This window comes from Euprymna scolopes, chromosome 38 (assembly GCF_053919585.1).
Source record: "Euprymna scolopes isolate OS-2025 chromosome 38, ASM5391958v1, whole genome shotgun sequence".
Lineage (NCBI taxonomy): Eukaryota > Metazoa > Mollusca > Cephalopoda > Sepiida > Sepiolidae > Euprymna > Euprymna scolopes.
In genome coordinates, this window is record NC_136519.1 from 48,490,135 (window position 1) to 48,504,874 (window position 14,740).

Sequence of the window (14,740 nt, forward strand, 5' to 3'; positions counted from 1 at the left end):
AAGCACATCTGTATCCATGCACCAACCAGCATAGGCCTATGTACAAATATATACATAAACACATATACACATCTTAAAAGCCTCCATGAACCCGCATAGATGCACAGATGCACCTGTATATTTACAAACACCCACCCAACAACATATACATCCACAGATCCAGGGAAACTTCCTATTATAAACATTTAGTTATAAGCAATCACACCACCCATGCGACCGATGCTTATAGGCACACCACACACACACACATACACGCACATATATATGCATGATGCTAGTTGGCCATTGACCCCCCCCCCAAAAAAAAAGAAAGGTTCGTACGCCCTTTGAAAGGTCTTGTTTTTAATCCTTTTGGGAGACTAGCCACCCTCCTCACCAGACAGGCTGGTGGGGGAACCTGTTTAGTCGCCAGTAACCCGACCATGCGACAGGTAGTACTAGGTTACATGGTACCAGTAGCATATGACATGACCTGACTATTAAACTTATGAAGAATTCTTGGTAAAATCATTTATTAAAAAATAGATGACTTAAGTTCCATCAGCTTTAATCGAAACCGAAACCAAAACTTATGAAGACTTCTTAATAAAATTATTTATATAAAAAAAAGATTACTAAAGTGCCGTCAGCTAAAACCAAAACTTATGAAGAATTATTGACAAAATTATTTTTTTTTAAGTAGACTATTGGAGTGCCATTAGCTATAATCGAAACCGAAACCAAAACGTATGAAGAATTATTGGTAAAATTAATTATTAAAAAAAATAGATGACTTAAGTGCCGTCAGCTATAATCGAAACCAAAAATTATGATGTTGCTATCGTACTAATATATAGATATCCATTGTGTATTAGTTTCATTATTATCAGAAATTCAGCTTTGGTTTTTATTAGCATTTTTTTTTTTTTTTAATGGATGATGCCTTTCTGTATAAGTAAAGTTGTTTGCTGATTTCTTTGCAATTTACTTATTGTAAAAAAATCTTGTGTTTTCACTTTCCAGCAACGACTGCCGATCGCTTCTTCCGGATCGACAAAGCTCAGGAACATTTGCATTATATAACGGATATATCGTCTGAAGATCTCTATATCCTGGATCATAATTTTATGCCATTGCCCAAAGACTGTGAGGGTGCAGCTGAGGGTCACCCGGACAAGCAACAGACTCATGGGAACCATACTGTGATAGAACATGTAAAAACGAGTGCACACAACGATATCCAATCAACATCACAAGTTTCACTTACTCTACCTGTTTCTCCGCCAAATTCTCCAAAGTAAGACACCATTTTTTTTTTTTTTTTTTTTTTTACACAAGAATTGAATTTTTAATCAAAGACAATGCGTGTTTGACCGATTCTTTTGTTTTCGTCAATATTTTCATATCAACTTCATTTTTTGAGTTAGCCTTGTACCTACTTGTTTGTTATTTGGAATTTTACAGAAAATAAATGATAAAAGCATCACATTTAATAAGCTGACTTAGCCTTTTAAGAATCAAAAGGAAATGGTCCTTAATATACGTAAAGAAGACGTCTTCTTCACAGATATTAAAGACCATTTCCTTTTTATACTTAATGACATGTAATGTGACTGCCTGATAATTTTTTTTTCTGATCACTGAATCCCTGATAATTTTTATTACAGACTAAGCTATTGTATAAGCAATATCGCCTGAAGAAGTCTCTAGTTACTAATAACTGGCTGACCGAAACATGCCCATGAATGTGTAGCAACATATTAATGCTTATGTAAAATAAATAAAAAGTATACCTTGCCCTACTTTGGTATTGAGCACTCTTGTATTAACCTTGTTAGAACTTCATTGGTTAATTTACCTCTGAAAAATATTAACCTGGAATTAATTCCAGGTTTGTGCTCGGCAGCCGTGTTAAAAGCATATCTTATTTTTCTTTTATTATTATTGGAATTCTTTCCCCTTTTCCTTGTACATATTTGTGAATTATTCCACGGATTTCGGGCTTTTGGATTATTTTGGACCATCTTCCAATTACGCGATTTCCTTGGATTTTACTTGTGCGAATGGAAAATTAAATTTACTTTCTTGGACTTACATTTTTGGATTTTACCGTCATTGGATAATTTACCTTTCACCTGACTATCCATTCACGTGAAATCACCTTTTTCTTCACCATATTCCCTCTGCTTCACTTTTTGTTATCAAGTAAGATGTTTGACTTACTTGCAGTTTCATCAAATACTTTGTATGCAAAATCCGATCCTGCATTTTGCTAATTCCTACACTTCCTGATGAGAAGGAAAGTATTTCTTCGAAACTCTGCGGATTAAGGACTATCCACTTATTAAGTTCTTCCTTTTCGGATTAAATATGTTTTTAACTCTTTTTCAAAGTGTTTTTTAACATGTTTTATTAACTATTAGCTCTTATATATATATATATATATATATATATATATATGCGGTCGGCTGGTCTTCTATGAGATTGTGATTTCCAGTTGCTCGATCCCTTTAGATCGTCTTAATAATGCTATGCCTGTATTTGGCTTTATAAATGTTAAATTTCCCTTAATTTTCGTAGCGATTGACAATAATCAAGAGGTAATCTTCCTCGCTAATGAAGTAAAAGATGGCTTTATGTCAGGGTTTGAATTCTTTGGCCAGCGGCAATTGTCATTTTCTGCACTGATGATTGTGAAAGCATTAAACACTAGTGTCTATAGATATGAAAAGTAATTATTTATAATATATATATATATATATATATATATATATATATATATAAAGTTATGAAAATATATATATGGCAATTAAACTACACAGATTATTATGAATCTCACGAGAATGAAATGCGGAATATTCTGTGTAGCTTAATTGCCATATATATTTTCATAATTTACTACCTAGCTCTACATATGTATTGAGCACTGTTGAAGTAAATACTGAAAAATTTACACATAAAATTATATCTTCGTATATTAATTTATGTGATTAAATGAAGTAATCCTTATATATATACACACACCTTAAAAACACAATGACAACCACAGATAAAGGTTCCGCCACTGTATGGCAGTGACCAACATTTGAAGACAAGTGATTTACCCAACAGTGCTCGCCAGTACCATGAAGTGACAGTAACCACTGTCAATTTCATTTCATAGTAGTTAACTGACGCTCAACATTGGCATGATCGAGATTTATAGAGTAACCCAGTGCAAACACCATTTTCCGCTACAACTTCATTTAAGAGCAGTCCAATGGAACCAGAAAATGCTCATAGCCACCAGTGACCAACATCATCCGCATGAAAGTCATACAGACAACCAAGGTTCGCCTGTAAATGCCTCAATATATATATATATATATATATATATATATATATATATATATATATATATATATATATATATATATATATATATAAATTTACATTTTTTTATATTTAAATTTCATTCAGAAAAATATAATTTTTCAAAACAAAAATTTATTATTATTGGCTCACATGGAGCTTTCACACACATGAACAACCGATCTGATTGGAAACCTGTGGTGTTCTTTGAAGCTGAGTAACAACAAGTCTCCCCAGACGTCCAGCTCTCTCCTTCGATAGCATTTGCAAATAAATTTGCCTCATCGCAACAGCCATTTACCATTGATTTCTCGCTGGCAGTGGCCATTGATTTATACTGGAATTTGAATGGCACTAAGCCTCCCCAAGGTCCTAGTTCTCTTCGTGCTTGTCCAGCAGAGGTCTGGTCAGCGCTCTCTCCTTGGTCTTTCCATCCTCCTTGACCCTTCTTGGCTCTTTGGTATCATTTTTCTATTGGGGAAACGGTGATGAGACAATGGGAGGGGATTCTTGATGGGGGTGTAGAACTTGTAGATATGCAGCTTCGGTGTTTGTCATTCCCTGTAAGCCTTCTTCGTTATATTGTATTCTTGTATTATTCTCTGCATTCAAGTGTTTTTCCTTAATATTTCAGTCGTTTTCATTATCGTTAGTCGTTGTATTTTTGCAGCTATTCCACTGATTCTAATTTCTGCCATTCTTTTTTCAAAGTTTTTCGGAATTGTTCCTAGTACTCCTACTATCATCGGTATTATTTTGATTTTCTTCATCATCCAAATCCCTTTTAACTCTCTGGCTAGCTCTGTGTAATTGCTTCATTTCTCCTTTTCTTTCATGCTCACCCTGTGGTTAGCTGGGACATCAAAGTTCCTTTTGGGCCAGTTTGCTGCATTCACTTACTATATGGTTTATTGTTTCGTCTCTTTGTCCACAGAGTCTGCATTTGCTGTTCTTTTATGTTTTATCGATCTTTGCTTTAATATGGTTGATTCTTATCGAGTTATCTTGTGCTGCAGTTATTAGAGATTCAGTTTCTCGATTTATATGTCCTTTTCGCATCCATGTCCAGGTGTTTTCGTTATTCTCATCTTTTCTCATTCTTATGAATCTTTCATGGAGTTGTTTCTCTTCCCATTTCTCTTTTCTCGTTTTGTCATTTGTCTCTCTATTTTCTGTTTTATTGTTTTTTTTAGTGTCTCTCGCTGCCATAATTATCCTTTCAGTCTTTTGCATTATATATTTTTCTAGTTCTTTTTTTTTTGTGTCCTTCACACAGTCTTCTATACAGATCAGTCCCCTAACACAGTCTTCTATACAGATCAGTCCCCTCACACAGTCTTCTATACAGATCAGTCCCCTTCATGTAGAGTCTGTCAATATCGTCCTTTGGGTGTAGTGCATTATTAATGGTCATGAGTTTCCTGGTCTTGTGGTGGAGCTGTCTCAGTTCTTCTTTTATCCACCCTATAAACGGTCCAGAGTATCTTACTAGTGATACTGCCCATGTATTTATACCTTTTATTAGGTTTCTGCTATATAATTTCGTTTCCAGGAGTTTTCTTGTTCTTCTGAGGTATTCCTTTCCAATTTTCTCTTTCATTTCTGTTGCTTTGATGGTGTCTGCTTCCAGAATTCCCAAGTATTTATAGTCGTCTTGTTTCCCTAGTGCCCTCATTTTTGTTTGGTTGGGTAGTTCCATGCCTTCTGTCGTTTCCAGTCTTCCCTTTCTTATAACTAGTAGTGCGCACTTTCCATTCCAAATTCCATTTGGATATCTTGGCTGAAGATCCTGGTAGTGTTAATTAGTGTCTCGAACTCCTTTTCGGTTCTGGCAAAAAGTTTCAAATCGTCCATGTACATCAGGTGGTTCATTTTTTCCTCTGTATTGGGGAACTTGTATCCGGCTTGACACTTTCTCAAAATACTATTCAGGGGCATCATGGCTATGATAAACAGTAATGGTGATAATGAGTCTTCTTGGAAGATGCCTCTTTGTATGTTAATTTCTGTTATGTGCTGTCCATCAGCTGTCAATTCCAGTCTCCATGTTTTCATTACATTTTCTATTACGTTGGTGATCCCACTTGGTATTTTATACATTTTTAGGCATTCTATTATCCATGCTTGCGGGATCCTGTCGTACGCTTTTTTTGTAGTCGATCCATGTCATGGCTAAATTATTTCCCCTTCTTTTTACCCTCTTTAGGATCTTTTGATCTATATATAGCAGATCGTGTGTTCCTCTTTTTCCTTTTTGGCATCCTTTCTGTCCCTCGGGGATGAGTCCGCGGTTATTCAGGGAGTGGTAGATTTGTTCCCTCAATTGTGCTGTCAGCATCTTCCACATAGTTGGTAAGCACGTGATCGGTCTATAGTTGCTAAGGACAGTTCCTTTCTCCGTGTCCTTCTGTAGCAGTGTGGTTCTACCTTCTGTCATCCAGTCTGGTACGTTTGCTTCCTGTATACATCTTCTCAGGTTTTGGGCTAGCCTTTCGTGTAAGGTTGTGAATTTTTTGAACCAGTATGCATGTATCCTGTCGTGCTCTGGTGCTCTCCAGTTTGCCATTTTTCCTATGGTTATCTTTAGGGTTTCCTTGCTGATTTCATTCACTGTTCCTTCTTCGATTTGTTGTAACCCTTCTTTCATGTCTTTCAGCTACTCGGCATTTCTATTGTGATCTCGTCGCTCTTCCCATATGTTACTCCAGTAGAGTTTTGTTTCTGTCAGATTTGGTTGTTCTGTTTTTGTTTTTCCTCCGTTCACATTTTGGTAGAATTGGCTTTCATTAGTTTCAAATGTTCTGTTTTGTTTGCATTGTTCAGATTTATATCTATATCGTCTCAATCTCACTTCTTTTGCTTTTATTTTTTGGTCCAGTTCTTCATGTTTCTTGTTTAGTCTCTCCCTGTCAGTTACATTTCCAATATTCTGTTTTCTCCACATTGCTTTCTTTCTATTGATCATTTTGGTTTCTTTTTTATGTTTGTGTATTTGAGTTTCAAGTCTAATTTCCCATCCAGGTTTTGTCGGTCCGCTTGTCCCCGGTAGTGGAGCAGATTACCCAAACAATCGTTCATTTGATGATACAAGCATGAAATTTGGCATAAATATTCGCTGGATAGTAGATTTTAAGAAAAAAGTGCTGGCCACCTGAAATTCCAATATGGCGGCCATTTTCCAAGATGGCCGCCATAGGAGTCCAAATTTTGAAAAATTTCAGTATATTATTGTATAATACAGTGCGTTTATCGAGCTTAAGTTGGTTTTGTTGTCATAATATTACTCACTTTAAGCTCGTTCAGTGTTCTAGTGTTCCTGTAGAAGCTTGACAAAGGCAACTGCAAAGTTTAGTACAATGCAACCCAGTCTTTTTACATTTGCACCTTCCACCACAGTCAGTCTTGCATCCACATTTTGTCAGTTCACTGCAGCATTTTGAAATCGGTTCCAGTGAAGTCCACACAATTTTCCAAGAGTCATCTTCTTTTGACCATCCCCACTTTGAAGGACACTGAAGTTCTGGATCACGTATGACACTTTGTCCCCAAACATGACCTGCTTGATAGGCAGCTCTTTTGGCATGTTCCTTGAGTGCATTTTGAGTTGGTGGGATTAAGTCATATGACCTTTGCTTCCGTGCAAAGTGGTCAAGTCTTGCGTCATCTACTGATGAGGTTGCACTGGACCTATCATACATGAGAATTACATATTTCTCCAATACTTGTAGATCAGACTCCTCAATTTCAGATGGGCTGAGACTGAGTTTTGCAAATGTGGCTGAGACTTCATTAAATACATTCCATGTCTGCAAGGCTGTCTTTTTTCCCTTGCCATTGAAAGAAGATACAACATCACACCCTGTGAAGGCATGGAAGAACAACATTCCCTTGGATTTCTCTGGTCCTAGATTGGACACAAGGTCATGTAAAGGAATCCACCTGGTGTGTTCCCCCTTGCCGAATCTCACCCACATTTCCTGAAGACCAATTGCTGTGAGAGAAGGCATCATCGATATGGCAATTACTACAATGTCTGTGTCATTTGCATCAACCAGTACAGACTTGTAGCCCTCCTTAGCTGCATGCCAAGCATGTAAGAATATCCGTGTGTCGGCCTCCTCATGCATACAGAGTGCCAATTCTTCTAAGCTGAAGTTGGTGTAATTGGCACTGGTAAGGACGATTTCCTCCCTAGTCACAAGGACTGCATTGCTTGTGGTCATTTCAGCTATGGCATCGGCAAGGAAGTGGAAGAGTTCTGATTTGTTAGTGCTGTCTCGAAGGAAGCTCTTCCAGTTTGTAGGCGGTTTGCTCTTTGCGGTAACTCTCCTCCTGATGGCCTTTCCACGTTTAGATCTAGCTTCTGACTTAAGGCTGGTCTTATGGTATACATCAAAAATGATATCTGTTCTCTTGTGAGTGTGGCTGTAGTTCTGCACCAAGGGAAGAATATCGTTTTGGGCATATTCCTCAAATGTTTTTGGTGTTTTTGGTGCAACAGCATTCACCAGTGAAGCCCCATCAACAATCAGTACATCAGATTCTGGCTTGGACTCTGGAAGCTGGACTTGCCCTTGGAGAATTTTCACAAGATCTGACTTGGTACTTAGACGTAGGTTACCATTCTTGCTGAGAGAGGGGGGAAACGACTGGTTCTCATGCTTGAAAAATTCCTGTAGATCACAACCTCTAGTTTGGCAAGAGATGAAAAGGCGGCAATCCTCCTTTAGGAGTTTCTTCTCAGATTGTTTGCTTTGGCCAGTCCCTGTTTTGAAGAAATCTATGCTGTTCTTCTTGATGGACTGGTAGAAATATTGACCATCGTTAAGTTTATCCATAAACGTTTTGAACTGTTCTTTCCCCTTCTGAAGATGTGTAGCAACACGTTCAGCCGCAGATGATTCTGCTATGTCCTTTGTGTCAAGGGTCAGCAGATCTCCTTTCACCTTAGTGAATGGATTGCCCATTTCCTCTAGGACCATGGTGAGCCTTTGAACTTTCTCAAGGAATGTCTTCTGAGCTGCAGGTGACTGTTCATGGTGACGAGTGTCACTCTTCACATCCTTACTCCCTGATGCTGTTTCATAGTTGGCCACCAACTTCCTTATTTCTGGCCCAGCCACCATCCATCTTCGAAGAGCTGCTGGATCTTCTGTCAGCCCAATAGCTCCACCATCTCCTTTGATGCTAGCATTATTTTGTTCGTGGGCTTCGTCAATGGTGACTGATGAGAAATGCCTGTCAGTTTTGTGAACTACAAAGTTTCCATTTTGGAATTATTGTGCAACCTCTGGGTGTTGCCTCTCTAAGCTCATCATATCTCGAAGATGAACTGGAAGCCATCGTGCATAATTAACACTGTAGTTTGCGAAGAAATAGGGTATCAGTTCTGCCAGAGATTCACTATACAATTGGAAATTTCCCTCTCTGAAAGCACGTATCAGTGTCAGAATGGTCAGCTCCATGTTCAGAATCAAGAACCAAAACTGAAACAGAGGACTCTCTTTACTGCGGAAGCCACAGCACTCTTGAAAGGTGACAGTTTTCTCATCACTGTCTTCCTGTTCAACAAGATATGCACTGTAACCTTTCTTCAAGAGCTTGAATAAACTGCTTGCTGTAACCTGATGAGCTTGGCGAGTCTTTGTAACATTTGTAGCTGATAGAAATGAATCTGCAGAGCCTGAAGATGCTATTTCTGCCTCAACAAGTGCACCAGTCCATCCGCTGCCCTCTAACATTGACCCTATTGATTTAAAGGCTGTCATTTCAATATGTAGTCCACCAAACATTATTACAAACTTGTCCTCCCCATATATGTCTGGCCAATGCCACTGTATCTGTTTCGCCAGTGCATAGAGTGGCTGGTCTGCTGTTATAACGGGTGTTTGTCCTGGGTTGAGGAACGACAGAGTTTCCTTGATTTTGTCCATAGCATGCTTTATGGTGGCAACACTGTGTGCTTGATCTCGCAGAAGGGGCAGCAAAGCATTTATACTAGTCACAAATTCTGCTCTTTGGTTGCTTGCATGATGGGCAGACCATGTTACATTTGGTGAACCATCTACATCAGTGGTATTATGGACCTTTTCCAACCATTCATTTTCAAGCTTGACCTCCTCTTGGAAAAGACTGGGATCTGGAAGTGAAAAGTCATCACGGATGCTTGGTTCTGGATTCTTCTTACGGAAGAAGGCTGGTGGAATATTTGTATATGACTCTGGAAGATCCGGGACCTTCTTCGTCCGACCTTCTGCAACATTGGCCAAGATGCGTGCTTCTCCTACATTATCTGAACTTGGGTGCTGGAACATTGAAATACTTGTACCATGGAAAGATGTGCTTGATGTTGTTGCTGTTGGGTTGTGATCTATGTTATCTACAGCAGATGTTGTGAACAGCCCTTTCCTCAAATTTGGTGGACACACGACATCATCTTCCACATATTGCTTTACAACAGTCTCACCCAACTGTCCTGATATTTCCAAAACTCTGTCATAAGATATGCTTATTCCATTCTCATGCAGCTTGTCGATCAGTTGTCTCTTTCTTGTCTTTGCAAAAACTTTCATTCCAACATAAACAGCAAATGGTGTTTCACGGTCTTTGGCATGTCTTTGAGATTTCGAACCTTCCCTGTACTTTGAGTAACAGTTGAACTGCAGTAGTTGAGCAATGGCCACATCTGACTGCACAATACCATGATTCAGATGGGACCTTATGTCCACCCCATGCTCAATACTGCAAACAAACTGCAGAAGTGCCTGGGGAACGGCTTCCTCTCCAAACCCTTCTTGAAATGCCTGGCTGAATTTTGTCTTGTGAGCCAGCATCTCTTTCCGGATGATATCAGCAGCTTTAGCCAGATGAATGGCTTCACTGTACTTGCTAGCATCAGATAGAATGGTGCTTACATCTTTTCTGAATGCAAGAAGGACATCTCGCCCTTTCTTATGTGCTTCAAGCTCAGGGATCCTAGAGAGTAACTGCTCTTTTAATCTGGTAGAATTGACCTCTGGGGATTCCACACCTAGTTGTTGCAGCCGACGCTTGTAAAGTGAGGCTAGATCAGCAAGTCGAAATATCACTGGTGTTGTTTCTGTACCGGTAACCATGCTATCCATGATGTAGATCACAAACTCTGAAAACGCTAGGGAGTAAACGTCTTTCCCTTGACCGCTGTCATTCTCCTCTTGCTTCATGACATTAAGATGTGCTCGCTCTGAGTTGTATAACTGTGCCAAGCATCAAGGGTGATACTTCAGCTCTTAGGCAACAACATCACCAGCACTTAACTTTGCTAGGAGCTTTCCATTGTTTGGGGTCCGGGCACACTGATTAAGCCTTTCATTCAGCTGCATGGTCATTGCCTGTCTTAAATTTGATATTTCATCCTCTTCTTCACATAAGAAGCACTGTACCTCTAGAGGGTCTGAGGTCCTTTGTCTCTTCTCACGGTTCTCTTCTGTGCCTGATGTACTGGGGGGTTATTTTCCTTTTCTGTCCTCTTGACAGCTTTGTGTTATTGAACAATAGTCGGCAGCTTTGGTGATATTTTGCTTTATTTTGTATCAGTGTGGCTTCTATGCCTTCTCCTTCATCTAACCGTGCTGGATTAAAGGGTATTGGCATATCATTAAGGGCATAAAACAAAGGCACATTTTTTGCAATTTTCGCATATCCAGCATAGTCCTGTTTCCTCTGGAATGAGCTAATAGGTGAAATTAGAGTTTCATCTCTTTTGTCAACCTGACAAAGGCAACATTTACTCCAGTCAGTTTGCTGTCTAGTTTTGGTATCCATCGTAAGAGTCGTTGAAGTGGTGTAGGCCGAGGGTTTATCCTTTTACCACCTTACCACCTTTGCTCACTTTGATGTATGGGATACAGTTAGGTTCATGTTGCTGCCCTACACCTAACCTGCTCGTTCATCCAATATCATTTAAATCCTGTGCGATCTGTACACCATCCGGATAACAATAAAGCCCCTGTCATCCTTGGCTTGGCTCTCCCGCGCTGGCACATCCTGTCAATCCAGGTGCGGCTATCCAACCTTAGGGGCTGGCTAGATAGCATTTGGGATACTAAACTGGAGTTTAGCTGATATTGAACCCCATGCTGAGTTCCACAGCAGTGTCTGTCACCAGTGTGCCATGGTAGTGAGCGACATACACTCTCGTCATAATATTCTGCAAAATTCTCCTTCTGTGGAAAAAACTGTGGTACTTAATTTGATCCTCGTGAGATGTGCCGCCTTGGTCACAATTTCTCAATGGGTTGATTCAGGGGCTTGTATGGAGTGAGCAAGGTAACGGAATTAAGAACACCTGATTTCTTCAGGATGGCTAGCATGGTTTGTAAGCCTTTTTGGGCGTTTTATAGGCAAAAACAGGTTATCCACTTTGTCATCCTTGCATTAGCAGTCCTTTTTAGGCATAAAAGTTGGAAAAAATGAACGTTTATGGAAATTTGTGGTTTGCTGGCGGCCATCTTGAAAAAAATGGTCGCCATATTGGAATTTTTGATGGCCAGCACTTTTTTCTGAAAAAGTAACTTACAGAGACTATTGATGCCAAATTTCATGCTTGTATCACCAAATGAACGATTCTGGCAAAAAATCACATTAAGCTGCTCCACTACGGTTGTTTTTCTGATTTGAAATTCATACTTACCATTTTGGCACCTGCGTAAATTAGGTTGTTTAAGTCTGTGATTGTATTTGTTGGGATGTGTGGAAGGAGTTTGTTAACCTTCTCTGTTTCTGTTTTTAATTTCTTCTGCTCTTGGTTCCTTAACGATGGGAGCTACATATCCTTAAAATGTAATTGGATATATATGTATATACAAAAGTATTTTCTTCCTGCTCTTTTTCTTCTCATTCATTTCATTTTCTTCTTGAATTTCTCTTTCCCCTACTTCACTCTCATTCCTTTTGCTTTTCCACTTCTCATTTTTTTTCTTCACAAACCCTTTTTTGCTTCTTATTTTTTCTTCTATCTTATCCTTTCATTCGTTTGTTTTCTGTCTTTTTCTTTCCTTACATCTCTTATCCTTTCCTTTTTTTTATTCACTGTTTTTCTTTTCCTTCATTTCAGTGTTCTGTTCTCATTATTTATTTATTTATTTATTTATTATTATCATCATTATTATTATTATTATCATTATTATTGTTATTATTATTTACTCACTGGGAGTAGTCACACAGGCTATCATCAAAGATTTCTCTTTGAGAACAACTTGTGGTGTTCTCTGGAATCTGAGTGATAACTAGTCTCCCCAGACTTTCCACCTCTTTATATAACCTTTGCAGATGAATTTGCATTATCGCAACAGCCGCTTACTATTGATTTCTTGTTGGTAGCAACCATTGGTCTTCACTAAAATTTGGATGGCAATAAGCCTCCCTAATGTCCCAGTCCTCTTTGTGCTCATCCAGCAGAGGTCTGGTTAGTGCTCTCTCTCCTCAATTTTTCCATCCTCCTTGACCCTGACTTATTTGATGTGGTGCATGTTTATAGCAACACACACACAAAATAAGATGGAAGGCAGAGGCGGTTAACTTACAATTATACAGTTTCAGTTTTCATGATTCCATGTGATGTTCCTTTTTGTTTTACACCTGTAGCAGTTTCTGTATGTCCAATTTGTGCCTGTAGCTCATATGTGTTGGTCTCCACATTCAAGGGTTTTCCTTAATATTTATTATTGGTCCCCTATTACTATTGGTCCCCTCCCCGCTGACAAAGGAGATATTGGACCTAGTAATTCATTCCCGTTCGTCCGTTTGCACTTTTAATACCTATGCCTTGGATTTTTTTATTTTGCACAAACATTAGTCATGATGAAAGCAAATTTTTGCCAGAATGGATTTTCCAAGGTAACTGGTTGCCCCCCCCCTCCCGGAGACATTATAGGGGTAAAATTGCCCCAAACTCATTCGTCCGTTCGCACTTTTCTCAATAACCATGCCTTAGATTTTTTGGAAATTTTCCACAAGCATTAGTCATGGTGAAAGTAAATTTTTCACTCGTGGGGACCCTGCATGCTCGGCTTATTATTGGCTCACAAGAAGCTTTCACACAGGTCATCAAAGATCCCTCCTGGATAACAACCTGTTGAGTGACAGCAAGTCTCACCAGGTTTCCAATACTCTCCACCTCTTTCGATAACATTTACAAATGACATTTCATTATGGCAACAGCCGCTTACCATTGATTTCTCAGTAGAGCGGCCATTGGTCTTCACTGGAATTTGAGTGGCAATAAGCCTCCCCAAGATCCCAGTTTTCTTCACACTTGTCCAGCAGGGGTCTGGTTAATGCTCTCTCCTCGATCTTTCTTTCCTCCTTGACTACTCGGTCTCACTCTTTTGAGAGGGGCCAGTGATGTAGTAATGGGGGGGGGGTGTTCTAAGACCTTTTATCCTGTTATTATTGCTCTTGCTTCTTTTCATTTTCTTCTGTTTTGTTTTCATTCTCTTTACTTCTTTGCTTCCTTTTTATTTTATTCTTTTAATCATTGGAAACCGGCCATAGTAATACCGATGGCCAAACGCTAGCATAATCCATCAAATCCTAGACGAACAGCTTGAACAAAGTATATTTGTAAAGTACTAGAAACGATGATAAATGACCGGTTGACATCGGATCAAATCACCATCAAACTTGCAATCGGAATTCAGAAACAAAAGAATCACTAATGACCATTTTATGCGACTGGAATTCTACACCGCCGTGGCTTTAAAGAACCGAACAGAAATGACACACAAAAAAAGGTGATTAATAAAATATTGGGTGCTTGTTAAACTATAGTCGACAAATCGATGTTTTAAATATGTTGTTTTAAGAAAAAACAATATTACGTACTAAATTGCCATGTCGGAAATAGTAATATATCCAAAAATTACGAAAATTCATCGAGTAGAACAAATGCTATCATGTTTTTAGTAAAGAAAAAAAAAGTCTATCGCTATAGATAACAATATTGCAGCCATGACACAAGTAATCTAAAATATTCGTTTCAGAGTTATGTCCCCTCCGTGTAGACTCATACCGTCTACTTTATAACGTCTAAGAAAAATGCGATTTTACCCAATTTTCCGTAAAACTGGCAAGTGCTCGTATGAGCTCTAAATCACTTTCTACTCAATGTCATAATTTTTGGATATATTGCTATGTTCGGCATGACAATTTTTGGATATATTGCTATGTGCGGCATAACAATTTTTGGATATATTGCTATGTTCGGCATAACAATTTTTGGATATATTGCTATGTTCGGCATGACAATTTTTGGATATATTGCTATGTTCGGCATGACAATTTTTGGATATATTGCTATGTTCGGCATGACAATTTTTGGATATATTGCTATGTTCGGCATGACAATTTTTGGATATATTGCTATGTTCGG

The 14,740-nt window shown here is 38.7% G+C and overlaps 1 protein-coding gene across 1 annotated transcript in view; it reads left to right on the forward strand.

Annotated features, from left to right (window-relative positions):
- The window catches only part of LOC145263137 (diacylglycerol kinase zeta-like), a 1,403,365-nt gene that overhangs the window by 1,330,845 nt on the left and 57,780 nt on the right, over positions 1 to 14,740 (forward strand). The window contains exon 21 of the mRNA XM_080120103.1: positions 1,003 to 1,276. Coding sequence (XP_079976229.1) covers positions 1,003 to 1,276 — 274 coding nt within the window. The remainder of the gene's footprint in view (positions 1 to 1,002; positions 1,277 to 14,740) is intronic.